Source organism: Sorex araneus, chromosome 2 (assembly GCF_027595985.1).
Source record: "Sorex araneus isolate mSorAra2 chromosome 2, mSorAra2.pri, whole genome shotgun sequence".
Lineage (NCBI taxonomy): Eukaryota > Metazoa > Chordata > Mammalia > Eulipotyphla > Soricidae > Sorex > Sorex araneus.
Window position 1 is genome coordinate 9,920,131 of NC_073303.1, and position 22,998 is coordinate 9,943,128.

At 39.9% G+C, this 22,998-nt stretch overlaps 1 protein-coding gene across 1 annotated transcript; it reads right to left on the reverse strand.

Annotated features, from left to right (window-relative positions):
* Positions 1–4,121: 4,121 nt before the first annotated feature.
* Positions 4,122–22,520, reverse strand: LOC101556855 (E3 ubiquitin-protein ligase TRIM38-like). Its single transcript, XM_055124296.1, has 5 exons — positions 22,137–22,520; positions 9,334–9,564; positions 8,188–8,210; positions 7,981–8,093; positions 4,122–4,630 (listed from the first exon to the last, which is right to left on the reverse strand). Exons 1-5 carry the CDS (start codon positions 22,518–22,520, stop codon positions 4,122–4,124), a joined length of 1,260 nt encoding a protein of 419 aa, XP_054980271.1.
* Between the last annotated feature and the right edge of the window lie 478 nt (positions 22,521–22,998).

A 22,998-nucleotide genomic window follows, 5' to 3' on the forward strand; every position in this document is an offset into this window, starting at 1 on the left:
AAATCAATATGGATGTTCCTGGGAGACAGGGTCTCCTTGAGTTAATCCTCCCAAGAGGATTGCCTCCACTGAAACCGTTTACCTCTGTAAACATCAATCACACCTGCATGTAGTCCCATACCTCAACTGCTACAGATGTTCTGTAAGTATTCTAACAGCTCTGCATTAAACAGGCTATATTGATGATTAAATTGTGGCCCCCTGTCTATTTGTTCATCTGCTGGGGAGACCTGGGAGGCGGCTCGCTGCCACCAAACACATCGCACATCCTCATTGTGCAGTCACAGGTATATAAATTAGAAATTGGAAATAAAGAGTTCTTCTTTCTCTGTTTACGTTATATTTTTATTTATTTATTATTGAATTACTATGTGAAAATTTACAAAGTTTTCAGGCTTAAGTCTCAGTTACACAATGCTCGTACACCCATCCCTTCTCCAGTACACATATTCCACCACCAAGAACCACAGTAAACCTTCCCCCAAGGCCCCAGCCCCCCAGCCCCCCACCCCACCTGTGTAGCTCATAAATTTCACTTTACTTTCTCTTTACTTTGATTTCATTCAAACAAAAAACTCACTATTATTGTTTGGAGTTTTCCCCCATCCCCCAGAGTCGGACCTGCTGGAAAGGAAGCATTTGATAATTTGTTTTCCATTGCTGAGAATGAAGAGATAGGAGGTTGTGTGGCCACAATAGTGGCTGCGAGGTTCTGGATTTCTGTATTTTAGTATTTTAGTAACTAAGTTCAGAGAGATTTCTGCCCGAAGTTGCATCATTGCTAGATCCTACCTCTCTTCTAATTTATATTCCACATATGAGTGCAATCTTTCTATGTCTGTCTCTTTCTTTCTGACTCATTTCACTCAACATGACACTTTCCATGTTGATCTAATTATATGCAAATTTCATGACTTCATGTTTTCTGACAGCTGCATAGTATTCTATTGTGTATATGTACCAGAGTTTCTTTAACCAGTCATCTGTTTGGGGGCACTCTCAACATCAGACCAGAATCCATAAGGCACACTGAAGACAAGGTCGGCAAAACCCTCCATGACATTGTAGCCAACAGTATTGTCAAATCTGACACGCCACTGGCCAAGCAAGTGAAAACAGAGATAAATAAATGGGACTACCTTAAACTAATAAGCTTCTGCACCTCAAAAGTTACAGTGGCCAAACTACAAAGACAGCCTACAGAATGGGAAAGGATATTTACCCACTACCCATCCGATAAGGGGTTGATATCAAGGATATACAAGGCACTGGTTGAACTCCACAAGAAGAAAGCTGCCGACCCGATCAAAAAATGGGGTGATCAAATGAACAGAAACTTCCCCAAAGAAGAAATCCTAATGGCTGAGAGGCACGTGAGAAAATGCTCCACATCACTAATCATCAGGGAGATGCAGATCAAAACAACAATGAGATATCATCTCACACCACAGAGACTTGCCCACATCCAAAAAAACAAAAGCGAGTGGTGTTGGTGTGGATGTGGGGAGAAAGAGACTCTTCTTCACTGCTGGTGGGAATGCTGACTTGTTCAGCACTTTTGGAAAACTATATGGGCGATTTTCAAAAAATTAGAAATTGAGCTCCTATTTGACCCAACAATACCACTCCTTGGAATATACCCCGGAGAGGGAAAAAGATATAGTGGAAAAGACATTTGCATTTCTATGTAAATTGCAGCACTGTTTACAATGGCTACAATATGTTACATTTTGACTCAGACTGTGTAGAGTTGCTTTGAGCTGTCCTACTTAGGAACAATGCTACTCATTCTCAGCATATATGTACACTCAGTTGAATTTTTCCTTTATATCAATTTACCATAAGACATAAAGTTACAAAGTTGTTCAATATTTCCTTCAGTCATACAATTTGTCAACTCCCTGTCCCTTCAACAATGTACCTTTCTTACCTCCAATGTCCCCAGTTTCCATCCTGCCATACCCCCACCACACCCAGCCTATTTCTACAGGAAGAACTTTTACTTTTCTTCTCTGTCTGTCCTGTGTGTATGTCTCTTCCCTTTTGGGCATTATGGTTTGCAAAACAAATGCTGGAGATTACCATTTATATCTGTGTCCCTCCTTTCAGCTCTTGTTTGCATCCAAAGTGATCACCTCCAACTATAGTTGTCACAGTGATCTCTTCTCTGTCCTCACATCCCCTCACACACCCTGCTTCAACAAACACTTCTGACAAGCTTCCAAAGATGGAACAGTCCACCTGGCCCTCATTTCTCCTGTCTTGGGTTTTAGTCTTATGCTAAGTTTATTTTTTTTAATCCCAGAAGTGAGAGCAATCTATACACTTTCTTTCTTTCTTTCTTTCTTTCTTTCTTTCTTTCTTTCTTTCTTTCTTTCTTTCTTTCTTTCTTTCTTTCTTTCTTTCTTTCTTTCTTTCTTTCTTTCTTTCTTTCTTTCTTCCTTCCTTCCTTCCTTCCTTCCTTCCTTCCTTCCTTCCTTCCTTCCTTCCTTCCTTCCTTCCTTTCTTTCTTTCTTTCTTTCTTTCTTTCTTTCTTTCTTTTTTTCTTTCTTTCTTTCTTTCTTTCTTTCTTTCTTTCTTTCTTTCTTTCTTCCTTCCTTTCTTTCTTTCTTTCTTTCTTTCTTTCTTTCTTTCTTTCTTTCTTTCTTTCTTTCTTTCATTTAGTCACAGTGAGATAGTTACAAGGTTTCATGTTTGTGCTATAATCAGACAATGATCAAACACCCATCCCTCCACCAGTGCACCTTCCCCACCACCAATATCCCTGGTATACTCCCACTTTCCCACCCTCCCCGAATAGAGAAGGGATCACTAAGAAAATGATAGTTGGAGGAATCAGTCAGGATGGGAGATGTCTGAGGAAAGTAGATAATGCACTTTCTTTCTTAAGTGAATGCTATTCTTTATTAAAACTATATTTTTATTTCTCCAAACTGAGCTTGTATTTACTCTTGTGAGTCACATAAACCTGTCCTGGAATCGGGGAGGACCTGCTTTAGTTCTGACTGTATTCTCCAAACATTTTCACAAGACACTGTAACTGTAAGGGAGATTGAATGGGGATTATTTCCACATTTTCATGATCAAAAAGCTTTGAATTTCTAAGAAATCACTGTTGTGAATTTACCTAGGCCAAGTATTGATTTCATAAAACTGAATCCAATATATGGAGTTAAATGGACAGTGTATGGTCTTTGATATTAATTCATTTCCCTCTAAAGCAGGTTCCTCATTCGTGGTACTTGCTTAGAGTCTTTATATATTCATACATTTGATGCAAAACTATTACTGTTAGGGACAGCAGATCTCTGCCCGGGGGAGGCTCGGAGAGATAAAAGAACAAAACCAAGACAACTCTTTCTGCAAATGCATGGGGTTTATTTAAGCCAATATAGCTATATTGGGACCTTCAATTGTGCCTCAATAGGGTGGCATAACTGAAGGCCTGAACCTCCAAAAAGCAGGCTGTATTTATACCCTTTTGGGGGAGAAATGAAAATCTCACATATCAAAGGGAATCACATAGGTCACTTAATTTGCATATCTAAACATTTGTTGACAAATGAAAATCTCACATATCTATATATCAAAGGGGATCACACATATTGGGGGAAAATTACATGTATTGAATCAAAGGAGAATCATACATATCAAAGAAAATCACAGGTATTGGATCAATAGGAAAACCATACAAAAGGGAAAACCACACCTATTTCACTTAATATGCTAATTTCAACATTTGTTGACTGTTCTGAGCAGATGTTTGTTTACAGTTCCTTGGGGCAGTTTGTTGGCCCATTTGGTGACAGAGTCCTGCCCAGCAGTAGGTCCTGAAAACATCTTTCAAAGCAGTCAAGTAGTTACAAAGGGCAACTTCAGTGGTTAACCCTTAACCTGCCCTTCAGTTCTTGACTCTTAACTTGCCCTCCTCTTCATTACGTATCTACTAGAGCTTAGCAACATTCTAGGTTATGGGAAATAATGAAGGCAATAATCAAAATTTCTTTCATCACAGAATTTAAATCATATTCCTTTGAACTGGATACAAGAATAAGAGCACCGTACTTTTTCCTAAAAATCTCAAAATCTTTCTCTTTTAATTTTATACAAATATGGATTAGTTAGTGAATGAAAATACAAGAACCTCCACTGATACAGAAATAAGGCCTGACAGGCTCAGGGAAAGAGGCCTTTGGGAAGGTGAAGATGTGGGAGGAAGTTCCCAAGTCGTAAAAGGAGACACGTCCAGCCTCATAGTCCAGGAAAACTCCTATACAATAAAGGGGCTGCTGCATATTGAGAGGTGTTAGGGGTGACGTAAGAGCTACATAGTTATCATCTTCGCAGTGTCTGATGGCCCAGAATCCAGTCTCAGGAACCCGTGTCTTGTCATTGTCTCTTGGCACATTTTCCAGACAAACCCCGACATCCCACAGAGATCCAGTTATTTCAAACTTCCCAAGGAAATTTTTGCCTGAGGTGAAGGTCTCACATCCCAGGACACAGGGTAAGTCTTTAAACCTAGCAGGAGTGTCAGGCTTCACTTGGGGCCTTCCACCAGTCACCATGATTTTATTCATCTCCACAAGTAGGTCACTGTGAGCTGTATCTGGATCTAGAGTAACATTAGCTGCAAAAAAATTAACAAATTAAAAAACAACAGATAGCAAATTAATATGGTTACTTCATGCTTAATACTCAGTAATATTCAAATTTTATCAGTCAATGATTGAGAAAAAATTTATGTCTGACAGCCTTGATGAAAATTTAATGAAAATTATTGGTAAGAAATGATATAAAATCAGATCTGACACAAATACTGGTGTGTAGGATTGAAAAGTGAGTATGTGCTTAGAACTGGGCAGGACTGTATTTCTGTAGGATTGTAAAATATCTGGTGGTAGCAACAATAGACCAAAAAAGCTCTGATTCCTACCTGTGCTTATTTAACATGATTTCCATCTTTCTCACACTAATAAATGCCAAAGATAAGATGAATGTATTTGACATATTTACTTATTCTCTTCTCCATAGTCCTCCCTATTTTCCCAAATGACAAACACAATATCAGAATGGAAAAATTCATTTAATTCCATACTTGGCTATTGAAGACAAAGAATGCTATTGGGGCCTTAGAGCACATAGATACAGATAGACTTTAAGGATTCATTCTCTTGGATTTCCCATACACCATAGGATAGGTTCAAGGTGATGTCCCAAGGACAACTAAACCAAAAAATTGATGTCAGTAGACTTAAATAAAGAAAAAAATAGAATAGTCAAAATGCTACTAGCCAATAGCACAATGTAAAAGTTAAAACATAATAAGAAGTTGTTCTAATAGAAAGCTAGTCACTTAGTTGCCTAAAGTGTCCTTGGTTAAAGGTTAAACACCAAGCAGAATAATAAAGAATGCAGACATACTTCTTAGCTGTATTTTTTTTTCTCCAGATCACTCCCCACCTTTTAATGACTCATTTTTCTAACCTCAGGACCATTACAAACCAGCTTTGTTCCTTCTACCTCACTTCATTTTTCTTAGCCAATGAGAGTCCTGGGGAGAACTTGTGAAACTAAGAGGTGGAGTGGCAGTCACTACAATGGAAGCTTCTTCCCAGTGCTCGGAGAGTCTGCACTTCTCTCTCTCAGGTCACACTCTCTCCTGTTCTTCAGATCCATTCACCTGTATTGAGGCTCTGCACGGTGAGAACTTTCTGACTATCTCAGCTCTGATTGCTTCAGTATGCCTTATTTATTGTTCTAAATTTATTATTGTTTAGCACATTTATTAAACTATCCTCAATGTGTTCTTAACAGGAGATGACTGACCACATTTGAATACTTTGAATGGTAAAAAAATAAACCTTGTGAGAAAACCCAAGCAAAATGAGGAGATTAAAGAAAAACCAAAATAAAAAGAGGGGGGTGGTGTTCAATCGATAAAAGACAACAGACTTTTCCTCACAGAAGTCATGCAGATGACAAAGACATGAAAATGTTCTCCATCATTTACTATCAGGGAAATTCATATCATAATTATATGATGTAATTATGATATAATTACGAGCAATGAGATTTCATCTCACATCAGTGAACCTGACAAAGAGTTAAAAAAGCAAAACAACCAGTATTGGAATGGATGTGGGGAAAAGGAATATTCTTCCATTATGTCTGGGAAGGTTTTTTAGTTCAACCTTCTGGAAATGGACACTGTCACTGCAACTGTCATCCCATTGCTAATCGATTTGTTCGAGCGAGCACCAGTAACGTCTCTCATTGTGAGACTTATTATTACTGTTTTTGGCATATCGAATACACCACGGGTAGTTTGCCAGGCGCTACTGTGCAGGCGCGATACTCTAGGTAGTTTGCTGGGCTCTCTGAGAGGGGCAGAGGTATTGAACACGGGTCACCCTCATGAAAGCTGACCGCCCTACCGCTGTGCTATCACTCCAGCTGGGAAATGGACAAATATAAAAAAATAAGAATCAAACTTCTATATGACACAGTCATTACACTTCTGGGCATCTACCCCCAAAGGCCCAAAAACTCTATCCGAAAAATACATTTGTACTTCCATGGTCATTTCAGCACTAGTAGCAATAGAGAACATCTGGAAACTACTCAAGTTTCCAAGAACAAAAAAACTGGATAAAGAAAGTGTGTCACATATGTACATAACTGTATCAATTTATCACTGTCATCCCATTGTTCGTCTTGACGTCACTTTGAAGAGACAGTGACCTTGTTGGGAGACTCATGTGTAAGCATTTGAGTTTTCTTCAAGAAACACATGGAGGCATGCAGCCTGCAACCAACAAAGAGATCTGAGATCCTACAGGGATAAAAACGTAAATTCTGCCAAGCATCACATTGCGCTTGGAAGGGGATTGTGCTGGCTCCCATTTTAAAACAGCCTAGTTATCAAATTAGTACAGTATTTTGTACAGTCTAGGCGAGGATTCCTCTGAGCTGTAGTAAGATTACCAAAATCGTGTGACTTGACTGTTCTTATTGGAAAGGGGGCGGTGTTGGTACCTCACCTGACTACGCTCAATACTCGCTCCTAACTCTGCACTTAGGATCACTCCTGCCTGAACTCAAGGAACCATATAGTTTGCAGAAATCAAACCCGGGTTGGCTGTATACAAGACAAACACTCGATCTGCCATGCTGGGCTCAGACCTGAAGCTGCATTATTTTTAACGACTGGATTTTCATGAAATTAATGGAGAATTTTTCATAACTGTTCTCTATTTCATAGCCTTACACATCATAAAAAATATGGGTTTCAGAGTTTTTTCAATGTAATTATAGGTTATTTGGAATTAAAGTAATTATGAAAAGAATAAAGAAACACACAGAAAAATTTTTACTAAGTAGCACGTGGTATTCATATGGTTGAAATGCTTATTATGCTGCCTAGTCTTTTCCTAAAACCACTGGCAGAACAGTCAGTTTTCACCAAACTTTCTGGACTTACACTGGGAATTGAATGACATAAGTATAATCATTATGTGTCCAATCCTCTTCTCTATACTTTGTGTAGTTGATGACTTGTTTTAAATTTATCATAGTCCACTGGAAAGGGTTTATGTTTTTATTTATTTATTTATTTATTTACTTTTGGTCTTTGGGTCACACCCGGTGATGCACAGGGGTTACTCCTGGCTCATGCACTCAGGAATTACTCCTGGCAGTGCTCGGGGACCATATGGGATGCTGGGATTTGAAACTGGGTCTGCCGCGTGCAAGGCAAATGGCCTACCCACTGTGCTATCACTCCAGCCCCCTATGCTTATGTTTTTAATTTGGACAGATATAGAGGTTATTTCCCTGGGAGACATCACTAGTGACCTGGAGAGAAAGAGTTTGAAGGGTTGTCAAGAAAACCAATACTCTACATAGAACCTGTACAGGAAAGAGTAGTAAAATGTGTTGCCCATCTGTATTATTTAGGGAAATATTCAAGTCACATACCATAATCAGTCTCAAACAATTTTATCAATTCACGAACAATTCTATCATCATCAAGCATAGTGTGAATTTCCAAAGAGACGTCCTCTGGTGCATTTAACTGCATAGAAGAAATCCTGATAAGAAGAGTCCAGAAATTTCATCAGAGAAGCATTCCATTATGCTCCATATAGCTACTATCCCTCCCTCCTGAATCCAAGGAGCACTCACCTGTCCAAAGTGTCTTTCGCATCCTACAAAGTAAGAAAATAAATTGTTGGTATAGAAAACTAGCATTACATAAAACTTTGATGGATGGACGTTTATAGCTATGCCAAAGAGTAAATGGAATGGTTTTAACTCCATTATTAGTGAATTTCTAGGGAATGATTCCCATCCTATTCCCTAGAAAGAATTCTTCTACATATTACACCTGTGGTCCCATACCCATCTGCATAACTTTCCACAGACTATCAGTTATAGGCACTGTGATAGACCATTGATATTCAACTCAACCCTTTCTTACCTTCTCCAGTACATGCACAGCTTTTGAGAGAAACACTGACCCATTATAATACCCCGACAGGACCTGATCAACCTCAGAGTATGTTTCATTATTTTTGGAACATGCAGAGTTATCATTTCAACAACCAGATGCGATCTGTTTGAGGGAAGATCAGAATTGTCTCAAACTTGCTCACTAAGCACTTTTTGCATTCAGTGATCTCATTTCTTCTGAAGAGGTCACAGTGGATATTGTTTCCCATAAAGGTCCCTACAAGAGAATTCCCATAGAGCCCTGGAAACTCACTCAGTAAGCGGGTGGCAGCAAGTATGCACTGAGGTGGAAGGTCTTGCTGTGCCACCTCAATCCTTATTGAAAATAGAATAAAATATCCAGGCATTTATCACAGTATACAATATCCTTACTATAGATAAACTCAAACCTATCTTGCTCTGTTTGAGCAAGATACAGGAGCAAATCTTGAAGTAAGTCTATCATTGATTTTGATGAGCCATTTTAGCCCCCAACAGTCAACATGAATATCTCTGAGGAGGTCATTTGACACCCTGAATCTCTGCAATTGAGACTGAGGCTAACAGGTGCCTACCAAAGTTCTCCCATGGTTCCCAGAATTTCCATATCTATGGAGCCTCATTTGTATCCCCTTATTTACACAGAGACACTCTACAGACTATCCCCGGATATCCATATATAGGCATGTATATCTTAAAGAAGTACTCATTTGCATTCTCCTTACTTGTGCAAATTTTTGAGAAATAAGAATTCAAGCCCTTTCTCTGAATTCCTAAGCAGTCTCTCTAAAACCCCAGGAACTGACGCCTTTATCCACTCCTCTACATGCACAATTTTACCTTCAGTATCTCCTGGACTGAGCCCTGACATTTCCTCTCCAGTTCAAGCATGAGTTTGTTGAGTTCTTGGCTTTGCTTCTCCAACTGGGCTTCACTGTCCTGCAGTCTCTTCAGAACTTGCTCTTTTTTATTCTCTAGTCTCCATAGGTAAGATTTCTCCTGCATGTGTAGAATCATGTGGTAAAGCTTAAAACTAAGCTTGATGCGCTCTTCTTCCTGCTGAAAATCATCCTAGAATAAAGAAAACATATTCCAAAAATGGGGGAATTTTATCTTTAAAAAAATAAACAATCAAAATATAGTAGTTCCAGTGAATTAGAATTAAATAGAAATATTATTGGGAATAAGAAGGTTAATTGTCAGGGATTTTGGTTTCTCTACATGTGACTTGGACATTTTTCTCTCCACTACCCATGACTGTTATACTGAAGGAACAAAGAATACCCTCTGTGAGTCCAAAATAATTAATTCAGACAAAGATTTCAGGGCAGAGGTTTTGGGAAAAAAGCCTCAAAATGCCCGAGCCCAGTCCCCAGCCTCTCACCGGGAACTGCACTCCCAGGCCAGCCGCCACCCCCCAGTGCACGGAACCCACTTCTAAAACACGTTTGTTGATCCATAGCGTTGCCTCCCTACATCTACCTTTCATGGCATGACTTAAAAATCTCTATCCACAAAACTGTGTAGACAAAGAAGTTGCTGTGTCAAAACCCCACATATTAGGCACTAGTTGACCCAGGCATCACATACTTAACCTATCAATATGCCATGATAACACACAAAGATAGCCTCCTTTTAGGCTTAAAAACACACAACAATATGGGACAAAATTCTAAAACGAAAAGGTCACAATGGTAAAACAATGCAAAGACTCACGAGGCTTAATGATTGAAGTTGCTAATCCAGATAATTCAAACAGTGATAATTAACCATATAAACTTTTAGATAAGGAATTAAAAATAAAGCTTTTAAGGATGTATCAAGATCTCAAAGAAGCAATGGAATGCACTGCTGTTAATATCAAAATAATATGAGAGTAGAAGTGAGGAAAATGCAAATGAAATCACAAGCAGAGATGGCAGACCTAAAATAAATTGGTAGATGAAATAAAATACTCAGTAGAAGGCCTCAGCAACAGATAAAGAGCTGCTGAGGACAGAATCAGTGAGCTCCAAGATGACATGAAAAGATTCTCCAGACAGGGGCTAGAGCGATAGCATAGCAGGTAGGGCATTTGTCTTGCACGCAGCTGACCTGGGTTCGATTCCCAGCATCCCATATGGTCCCCTGAGCACCGCCAGGAGTAATTCCTGAGTGCATGAGCCAGGAGTAACCCCTGAGCATTGCTGGGTGTGACCAAAAAAGCAAAAAAAATTAAATAAAATTAAAAAAAAAAAGATTCTCCAGACAACAGCAGAGAATGGAAGGGAGCCTTAAAATTAACCAACAGATATCCAGAGAAAATCGGGATGAAGCCAAGAGGAATAACAAAGGAATCATTGGAGTCCTAGAGGGATGGGAAGAAAACCCTGATGAAGAAACTATCAAACACATAAATGCTGAGACATTTCCAGAGCTGAAGACCACATGCACATAGAGTCAGGAGGCTTGAAGCATAGCAGCCAAAAGAAATCCAAATAAAAACACTCCAAAACACACCCTTATCAAAATGATGAAAACCAAACAGAGAGATAAAATTCTGAAACCAGCAAGATCAAATAAAGAAATTTCTTATAAAGGAGCATTTTCAAGATTCACAGCAGATGCATGTGATGAAACACTAAGGGCCTGATGATAGTGGTGAGATATAGTTACAAAAGTCAATGAAATAAAAGCCTCACCTCGAACACATTACTGAGCTATACTCTCTTTCATATCAGAAGGAATAACATATAGGTTCACAGACAAACAACAACTCAGGGACTCACAACCTCAAAACTTTGGTTACAAGAGCAACTAAATGGGCTACTTTAAGACAAGGCAGGCCCCCAAAATGCACCAAACTTTGGCAGAGAGATGGGACAACACCCCATAACAATAATATGTCTCAATGTCAATGGGCTAAATGCACCAATTAAAAGACATAATAACAGGATGGATTGGAAAATTGAACCCAACATTCTGCAGACTGCAAGAAACACATCTGAAACATCAGGGTAGACACAGACACCAGTGAAAGGATGGAAAACTATTGTACAATCAAACAACTCCCTCAAAGAAGCTGGAGTGGTCATACTAATATCAGATCACATAGACTTCAGAATGAAGAAGGCTACTGATAGTATATAGGGCGCCACTGCCCCTACACTGATTACACAGGTTACAAGAGACAGTTAAGGCCATTTCCCTTTTTTCTTTTTACTTTTTAAAGTCTATCTCTTTTTTTAAAAATTTTATTCAATAACCATGGGGCTGGATTGATAGCACAATGGGTAGGGCATTTGCTTTGCATGCGGCCAACCCAGGTTTGTTGCCTCCTCTCCTCTAGGAGAGCCTGGCAAGCTACTGAGTGTATCTTTCCTGGATGGCAGAGCTTGGCAAGTTACCCATGGCCTATTCAATATGCCAAAAACAGTAACAACAAGTCTCAAAATGGAAACGTTACTGGTGCGCACTCGAGCAAATTGATGAGCAATGGGATGACAGTGACAGTGACAATCATCCTGATATAGTTACAAGCTTTTATGTTTGGGTTACAATTACACAATGATCAAACACCCATTGCTCCACCAGTGCACATTCCCCACAACCAGTATCTCTGGTATACCCCACTTTCCCACCCTCCCCCTGCCTCCATGGTAGACAATATTCCCCATACTCTCTCTATATTTTTTGGCATTAGGGCTTGCAACACAGACACAGAGAGGTCATCACGCTTGGTCCATTATATTCTTTGAGCACACATCTCCCATCCCGACTGATTTCTCCAGCCATCATTTTCTTCATGATCCCTTCTTTATTCCATCTGCCTTTTCCCCTCCACTCATGAAGCAGGCTTCAAGCTATGGGAAAGTATTCCTGGCCCTTGTATCTACTGTCCTTGGGTGTCAGCCTCATGCTTGATACATCTACACAATGAAATACTATGCAGCTGTTAGGAGAGATAAAGTCATAAAATTTGCTTATAAATGAAGACATGGAGAGTATCATGGTAAGTGAAATAAGTCAGAAAGAGAGGGCCAGACATAGAAGGACTGCACTCATTTGTGAAGTACAGAATAACATAATATGAGGATGACACCCAAGGCCATTTCTTAGTGACCAAAGGATCTGTACATCAGGAATGACACACACTCCTAAATGTATATGCACCTAATGAGGAACCAGCAAAACACTTACAACAAATCCTCACAGAGTGGAAGAAAGATATTGATAGTAACACAATAATAGTGGAGATTTCAACACCACTTTATCATTTCTTGATAGATCAACCAGACTCAAGCTGAGCAAGGACATACTTTATTTGAGGAAATAAATGGAAGACACGGGCTTAGTACCTATATATGTATATATATGACATTTCATACTTCAAAAAACATTCTTAAGAGCACATGGATCATCTACAAGATAGATCACATGCTGGGCCACAAAACATACCTCCATAAAATTAAAAGAATAGAAATTATATCAACAGTCTTCTCAGACAATGATACACGGAAAACAGAAATAAATCACCCGCAGAAACAGAAATTTAAATCGAACACCTAGAACTTAAATAACTCATTAATGAAAAATGAGTGGCTTAGAAAGGAAAACAAAGAGAAAATCAAAAGTTTCCTGTAAAGGAATGAGAATGAAGACACTAGTTACCAGAACTTACGGGACATGGCAAAAACAGTTTTAAGAAGAAAGTTTATATCTCTACAAGCAATCCTCAGAAAGGAAGAGCAAGTCCACATAAATAGCTTAACCTCACAACTTAAAATCTTGTAGAATTGGGGGGTATGGTGCCGCCAGCAGGTCAACCTGTACCTGTGGTGTGTGTGCATTAGCAGCCTGATGGTGCCTTCAGGCTTCCCCAAAATTGCCACTGTGCCATTGGTCAGACCCCAGCAACTTGGGACCAAGTTGACCAAGAATCTAAACAGCCAAAAGTTAGGTATGTGCGAGTTTCACACAAAACAACCTCCAACATAGCTATACAAGCTCATTTATTTGCCTTATTTCAGAGATCCATAGATAAATCTCAAAAGAGATCAAAAGCCACAGTTAATCTTTGCCCGAACCATGGCAGAACATACTGGGGTAAATCAGAGGAGGGCGTTGGCCTAGAGGTCCCCCCAAGCAGAGGCCCCCACAGTTGCTGCTTTCACAATCCAACACTGCTGCCACACCTCCAGCCTGGCTTCACCTTCTGCGGATAGACCTCACCAAGATATAATCTGCTGAAAATTTTGTAATGTGGATCTTAGCGCACCAATAGCCCTGATCCAGAGACACGCAGTGAGTCCCAGAAGACACCACAATATCAACGATCTCTCCAGGCACCACACTGAGCCAATTTTAACGTGGCACCTTAGCTGGAGCAGGTGTGCTCTACCCACCCACTCCAGATGGAATCCCAGTGATCAAGAGCTTCCACGAGCAAGGCCTAAGTGTGTGGGTTCCCGTACTAAATCTTCAGGCCACATGGTGGCAGAGCACCCAGGCTGTCCCTCCCAGGGTCCCTGATCACCCAGCAGACTTGCTGTCAAGCCCACAATTTGCCTCTGGGTGTCATCTTAACACACTAACAACCCTGGTCCAGAGACACAGCAGTGAGTCCCAGAAGACACCACAGTGCCAAAGATCTCTCTGGCCCCACACTGCACCAATTTCACCAGGGCAACCCTATTGGCACAGGTGCAGTCTCCCTGCCTACTCCAGATGGAATTCTGGTGACCAAGAGCTTCCATAAGCAAGGCCCAGGTATGCAGGTTCCAGAACTAAGTCTCTCAGTCCCATGGTGGCAGAGGATCAAGGCTGTCTCTCCTCAGGTACCTGCCTGCCCAGCTGACTGGCTGTCACACCCACAATTTTCCTTTGGGCACAATCATAGTGCACCAACAGCTCTCGTCTGGAGACACAGCAGTGTGTCCTGGAAGACATCACAGTGCCAGAGATCTCTCCGGGTCGCAAACCAAGCCAATTTCACTAGGGCAATCCAGAGTGAGTAGGTGTACTCTCCCCACCTACTCTGGATGGAATCCCTGTGACCAAGAGCTTCCACAAGCAAGCCCCAACCCCACTCCTGGTATGCGGATTCCAGCACTAAATCCTCAAATCACATGGAAGCAGAGGAACTGGGCTGTACCTCCCTGGGTCTCTGCCTGCCCAGCAGAATGACTGTCATGCCCATAGTTTGCCTCCAGGTGCCATCTTAGCACACCAACAGTCCTGGCCCACAGACTCTCAATTGAATCCCCAAATGGATTAGTGTCATACAGAGATGTCTCTGGAACCCAACCATTTACAATCTAGAAATTTACATTTACAATTGCAGCCATGCAAACTCTCATGATATTCAAAATGAGCAATCGAAAATAAATCTAGTGTCTTCCCACACAGGTAGGCCTGAATGGTGGTGGGAAATTTTGAGCAAAACATAATGTCCAAAATGAGAGAGAGAATATTTGGGAAATTGTCTGCCATAGAGGAAGGGTGAGGACTGGGATGTGTGTGGTGAAAAATGTGCACTGGTGGAGGGATGGGTGTTTCATTATTATATGGCTGATTCTCAAACGTGATAGCTTTGTAACTCTATCTCACGGTGATACAACTAAAAAAAATGTAATGTGGAGTTCATGCCCAATTCAATCAGCTTAATCAATGGCTGAACAAATAGCAGGACTACTACATTCATCATCATCATCATCATCATCGTCACCATCATCATCATCATCCTGTTAATTGGCGAATTTCTCGAGCGGTCTCAGTAACATCGCCATTCATTCAAGCCCAGAGATTTTAGAAGCCTCTCTCTATTTATCCTTCCAACCATGCTGTACTAGAGGCTCTTTCAGGGTCAGAGGAAAGAGACCCAGCTTGTTACTGATTTTGGCATATTAATACACCATGGGAACCTTGCCAGGCTCTCTCATGTGGGCAGGAAACTCCCAGTAGTTTGCCAGATACTCCCAGAGGGAGAAGTAGGCTATAAGACACCCTAGGCGGTCATACCCAGGGACTGCCCCCAGTGCCAGGTAATCCTGTCAATGGCCAGCATCCAGAGTCTTAAAAGCCAGCTCCCAGAAGAGAGCGATGCAGGGAGTCTCTTTCTCACACAAGTTTTGATTAGTTTATAAATTTGATAATAATAATTATTATTGAGAATCAAGGTCCAGTAAAAAAATTGGCAATTATTTAACACATGTGGATTCCCTCTACCTTGATAATATTCAAGCTGAAATAAAAAACAGCTCGATCTCCTAAAAAATCCTGAATAGTTGGTAAGATTATTAACTTCATTTCTGTCCTTTAGAAACTGAGATTCATCTACTGACCTTGGACTAATCTATTTAAACCACTATATTCTTTTCAGCAGAGTCCCTTGCCCACTCGCCTTGCTGTCTTCACCAGGGCCACCTCAGAGGGGATGGGCTCCAGCTTCCCGCCCCACCCCACCTCCACTTGGCTGAAGACCTCCAGAGCCTAGCCACAACCATGCTCAAGGCCCCTCTCCACACGTTCAGACAAGCCTCACACATGAAGGAACCGGCAGTGGAACCCAGGTGTGGGACCCGGGGCTAAGACCTCCAAGGCTACTCAGATCGGGACTGGGCCTCCTCCGCCCAGATTTCTCATCTCCCAGTAGCTAGGCGGTCACACTCAAGGACTGCCCCTGGCGCCATGTAATCCTGTCAATGGCCCGCATCCAGAGACTTAAAGGCCAGCTCCTAGAAGCGGGAGGCCGCAAAATACCTACTTTATTAAAAAACAAAGTCATTGAAGAATGACCAACAAAAGGAACACAACCAGGCAGCAAGTAGGAAATAATAAAACTTAGGACAGAAATTAATAACCTGGAACCCCCCCAAGAAATCCGAAAGATCAACAAAGCCAAGAGATTGTTCTTTTAGAAAATAAACAAGATCAATAAAGCACTAGCAAGATTCACAAGGAAAAAGAGAGCAAGAACCCTAATAAACAGAATCAGAAAAAAAATGACATCACAATAGAAACCGTAAAAAATCAAAGGATAATCAGAGATTCCTTTGAGCAGCTCATGCCACAAAACAAGACAACCTTGAAGAAATGGATAAATTCCTTGACTCTTATAATCTCCTAAATCTGACCCAAGAAGACCTGGAATATCTGAACATAACTATCTCTATCAAGGAAATAGAAATAAGAATCAACAGTCTCCCAAAAAACAAAAACCCTTGCCCAGATGAATTCACTAGCGAATTCTTCCAAACCTTCAAAGAGAAACTACTCCCAATCCTGTTCAAACTCTTCCGGTAAATTGAAGAAACAGAAACACTTCCAAACAGTTTCAATGAGGCAAATACCAAATATCACTTTCATATATAGCAGACAGAGACACCACAAGAAAAGAGAATTACAGGCCGATATCCCGGATGAATACAGATGCAAAGATCCTCAACAAAATAATAGCAAATAGAATCCAACGACTTATCTAAAAGATCCTATACCATGGCCAAGTGGAATTCATTCCATGCATGCAAGGATGGTGTAATATTCTTAAGTCAATGAACGTAATTCATCATATCAATAAAAGGAAAGATAAACCCATATGATCATATAAATAGATTCAGTGAAGGCATTTGACAAGATCCAGCACCCATTTCTGATTAAAAACTCTCAGGAAAATGGGAGTCAACAGAACTTTTCTCAATATAGACTAAGTCATCTATATACCACAAGCCCATGGCAAACATTATTCACTATAGCCATATAGTCCCGTTGTTCATCAATTTGCTCGAGGGGGCACCAGAAATGTCTCCATTGTGAGACTTGTTGTTACTGTATTTGCATATCAAATATGCCATGGGTAGCTTGCCAGGCTCTGCCATGTGGGCGGTATACTCTTGATAAATTGCCAAACTCTCCGAGAAGGACGGAGGAATTGAACCCAGATATGTCGCATGCATTGCAAATGCCCTACCCACTGTGCTATCGCTCCAGTCCAACATAATTCTCACTGGGGAAAAATTAAAGTATTCCTTCTAACATCGTGAACAAAACAAGGTTTCCCACTCTCACCACTTCTATTAAATATAGTAATGGAAGTACTTGCCATAGCAGTTAGGCAAGACACAGATATCCAGGGTATACAGATAGGAAAGGAAGAGTTCAAGCTATCACTATTTGCAGGTGATATGATACTCTACTTGGAGAAACCTAAAGCCTCTACCAAGTAACTCCTAGAAACAATAGGTTTGTATAGTAAAGTGGCAGGTTACAAAATCAATACCTAAAAGTCCATGCCATTTCTATCTACAAACAATGAAAGAGATATTTTTTAAAATCCCATTAAAAACAGTACCTAGGAAAATCAAGTACCTTGGCATCAGCTTAGTGAAATAGATGCAAAGCCTATGCAAAGAAAACTACAAAACACTACTTTCAGGAACAGAAGAGGACATTAGGAACTAAAGACATATAACCTACTAGTGAATCTGGAGAAATATCATTGTCAAAATTGCAATACTGCCCAAAGCATTATGCATATTAAATGCAGTTCCTAAAAGGATACCCATGACATTTTTCAAAAAAATAGACAAAACACTCATGAAGTTCACATGCAGCAAGAAACTCGCACGAGTATCTAAAGTAAACCTTTGGAAAAAGAGGATGGGTGGCATTACCTTTCCCAATTTCAAACTGTACTACAAAGCAGTACTAATTAAAACAGCATGGTATTGGATTTGAAACAGATCTGCAGACCAATGGAACAGAGTGGAATATTCTGACGCAACCTCAAGAGTATATGATCACTTAATTTTTGACAAAGGAACAAGAAACGTGAAGTGGAGCAAGGAAAGCCTCTTCCACACGTGGTGCTGGGAAAGCTGGACTACATGCAAAAAAATGAACTCAGGCCACTGTCTAATGCCAAGAAAAAATTCAAACCCAAATTGATTAAGTATCAGACCTGAATTCATAAGGTACATGGAGGGAAATGTAGCAGAACCCTCCATAATATTGAAGCTAATGGCATCTTCAAGGATGAAACACCAGTTATCAAGCAAGTGGAAACAAATATAAACAAATGGGTTTACATTAAACTGGGAAGCTTCTGGACTTCAAAACAGTGACCAAAAATACAGATGTGCCCACAGAATGGGAGAAATGATTAATCCAATATCCATCAGATAGGAGTTTAATATCCAGGATATTCAAGACACAGTACAACTTTACAAGAAAAAATTCTTCCAGCCCCATCAAAAAATGGAGGGAAAAAATGAATAGAAATTTCCTCACAAAAGAAACTCAAATGACTAAAAGGTGCATGAAAAAATGCTCTACGTCGCTAATCATCAGGGAGATGCAAATCATAACAACAATGAAATATCATTTTACACCACAGAATCTGGCACACATCTAAAAGAACAAGAACAACCCGTGCTGGTGCAGATGCAGGAAAGAAGGGATTCTCCTTATTATTGGTTGACATGCCACTGGTACATCCTTTATGGAAAACAATATGGACATCCCTCCACAAACTGGACATAGAGCTCCCATATGACCCAGAAGTATAACTTCTGGGAACATATATAACTTAAATATGTATAACTTCTTGGAATCTTTATCTCAGAGATGTAAAAAATACAGTAAAAATGACATCTGCTAATATATACTTATTGCAGCACTATTGACAATAGCCAGAATCTGGAAAAAAAAACCCCAAGTGCTGGAGAACAAATGACTGATTAAAGAAACTTTGTACATCTACACAATGCAATACAATGCAGCTGCTAGAAAAAAATGAAACCATAAAATTTGTATATGAATGGATGGACATGAAGAATATCATGCTAAGTGAAATGAGTGAGAAAGAGAGGAACAGACAGAATAACTGCACTCATCGGTGAGATATAAAGCAACATAATTGGAGACTTACACCTGAGGACTGTAGAGATAGTTGCCAGGAGCACTGTACCATGACTAGGAAGCTGGATTCAAATTCTAGGGGAAAGGCAGCTGGGATAGAGAAGGAACCATTAAGTAAATGATGGTGGAAGGGGTCACTCAGGATGGGAGTTGTGTGCTGAACATAGACTATGGACCCAACATGATGAACTCTTAGTACCTGTATTGCAAGCCATAGCACCCCAAAGGACAGAGATAGAGTAAGAGGGAATGTGCTTGACACAGAGGCAGGGGCAGGGGGTGGAAAGGGGTGGGGATGGCAGGAGGGATACTGGGAACATTAGAGGTGAAGAATGGGCATTGGTGGAGGGATGGGTGCTCGATCATTTTATGACGAAATGTAATCATGAAAGTTTGCAAGTCTTTAACTGCATCTCACTATGATTCAATACAAAAAAAGAATGAAAGAAAGCCTCAAAATCCAATGACCTGTGAAATTTGAGCAAAAATTTTTGGATTACATCAATGTGACCAGAAAAGTTGACTCTCCTGTGCCGTTTGGTCAATTATAGAATTAGACCTTAGTCTGCCATTGAGGATGTTCTTGCACCATTTTCTGCTACTCTTCATGAATTTTTTGAATGAGTTCCACCTGGAGAGATTGTCTTCCTCACTAAGATTACTTTCGGGAATGCAAATTACCAGAGCTAGCATCATGGTAAATTTCTCACAGTGGCAGGTCTAAACTTCAAACAGAAAGGTACTCTGAGATGTTTAAAACTTATAAACCAGTCAAGATGAATCTCAGTAAGGACACCACTTCTTCTTTTCCTAACTGATATTAGGACTCCTCAACAATTACTTCTGAAATGTAAAAGAAACGGGAGCTTAATTCTCAGATTTGTACCCAAAGAGGAGTATTAAAACAAATAATTTGAGGTTTATCTATTTACTCTAGATGAATAAGATGACAGCATCCTATTGGTTTGCCTAATTCTTCTATATGTCTCAGCTCTAGCGGAATATATTTGAGCTCAATAAACTCAAATTCTTACCTGAAATTTTTCTTTTTGGTCTATTATGTTACTTTTCCATTCCTTATTTCTTTCTTCTTGTTTCCTAAAATATGCCAAGTTTCTCTGGTAGATTTCCTGAAGGAAAAATTGTTTGATGCTGGGTTATTAATTGGGTACTTTTTCATTATATATCTCAGGAGAGATAACAGACTTTCAATCATAAAATAATATTGGGACCTTTTATAGTCCTTATGCTTTCAAGTATACTGACTGTGAAGTGAAAAATTTGATCTCCTGACAGAGGAGTGTCTGCCATCGAGGCAGGCTGGTGGGGTGGGAAGGCAGTGGGAGGGAAGCTGGCAACATTGGTGGTGGGTAATGTACATCAGTGAAAGCGATGGGTGTTGGAACATTGTATGGCCGAAACCCAGTCATGAACGCTTTGTAGCTGTGTATCTCATGGTGATTCAATAAACAAAATTTTACAAAAGTTTTAATCTCCTGAACATTCTGAGGAAATGGCAAGGTTATTCATATCATTTTTCTAGTTTAAAAACAGGTTCTACTATTGAACCATGGCCTAAGGTATGCAATACTAAAATTTTCCCAGTGAACATTATACAAAGAACAAGAATATGATGATGTATAATAATATTTTACATAACAATGTCTTAATTCCAAAAAACTAAAGGTTATTAACATCTTGATATATTTATTAGTACTATTAGTATTACTACATATAAGTAAGAGTTGGCCAAATATCACTAAAGTTTTTTAAAAGAGACCAGGGACAGATGGAGAGATGGTTCAGGGGTTAAGGTGCTTGCCTTGCAAGAGCAGACCTGGTATGATCCTGCATATGATTCCCCAAGCACATCCAGATATGGACTCTGAGCAGAGAGTCAGGAGTAAACCCTGAGCAGCTGTGGGTGTGGTCCCAAAATCCAAACACAAAGGGAAGATCAAAGGGACATGTGAAGGTCAATGAGAAAGAGAACATGCTGTGATCAGGAATCTGAATTTGATCTCCAGAACTCTACTTTCTCCAAGTACCAATGGATGTGATACTGGGATTCCTGAACATGGCCAATACGGACCTGGTGTCGCACAGCACTGCAGGGCCCTACCACTGAACAGTCAGGCCACTGGGTCTTGTGGGTCTTGTATCACATGAAGTGACCACTGGACCACAGAACACAGCTAGGAAAACACTCTGGACAAAAATAGAAAGGGAGAGGGAAAAGCTATAATATCTAATGAAAAAGTCATTATGCAGGCAATTTTAAATTATTTACATAAAGTTTTGCAAGCTTCATCTTTAGTTCTTTAAAATACCTGCTCCCATATTAGGAGCACACTTTAAGGTTGAAATTGTCTATCTTAAAAGTAGTAATCAATCTTCTAGCTCTATAAAGTTAGTGCATATTTTGACTCTGTCTGAGTATATAGGTATACCTATCAGTTGTTCAGAGCTATCAAGGATTTATGAGATTTTTTTCATAAAACACTGTTGCTTTGCAGTGGGCAAATATTTTACAGATATCAGTGTCCATGGAGATTATGACAACACTGTGTATATGCATTAATATACCTATATATGCATATATTATATAGGCAGCCATTAGGAAGGTTATCTGAAGACTAAAGTGGTGAAAGCTATAATATCATCTTGGGCTTCAGATTAAAGTATTTCAGGTCAATGGATGAAGAAGAGGAAGAGGTACTTGGTGAAGCACTCTGGGCAGTACTCACTTTGTAACATTTGGAGGCATCTTCAGCAGGGACCGTGGTGTGCCCATTGTGCTGTGGTGACCGCTCACAGCGCCAGCAGATAAGCTGAACATCATCATAACAGTAAAGCCAGAGTTTCTCTCTGTGTTTTTCACACTGAAGTTCCTGCTCCAACTTCTTAATGTTGTTAATGATATTTTCTAGCTGCTTAAAGGGCCAGATGCTCTCCCTTTGAAACTTTACTCTACATACCGGACACAGGAATTTTCCCTGGGAAGGTGACTTCTGTTGCTGTTTCTCAAGATTTTCTAATATGCAAGAATGGCAGTAGATGTGTCCACAGCCTATGAACACTGGCTTAGCCATCAGCTCCAGGCAGATGGGGCAGGTGACTTCCTCCCTCATGGTGTTAGCTATGCTCGAGGCCATGACTTTTCCTGGAAATCTTTAATACTGAAAATAGAGGAAGAGATCAAGCAGATGGGATTTTTCTCAAAGTGATGGAAATATACGTCATCTGAGTCTGATGGGAGTGACAATTTCAGAGCATGATTTGAATGTGGAATACAGTATTACTATCACAAGATTTCTAGAATAGAGTAAATTTTAAATATTTAAATCTAGTGCCTCATTGCAATTAGTTTTATGCATCTCATGATTGCTGGTGTAACTGGCAATTCAGAAAGAGAACACGTCATTACCATACAAATTTTTTCTGGATGAAATCTGAGAGACAGAAGTTAGATGTTACTGCTCACACAAACTATAGCAGAACAGAAAGAATATTAAGAAGTATTTAAAATAATTTACCACTGTACTAAACATAATAGGCAATTGCTATTTAAAGGAAGTAGAACAACTACGAATGGAACACCTACAGATT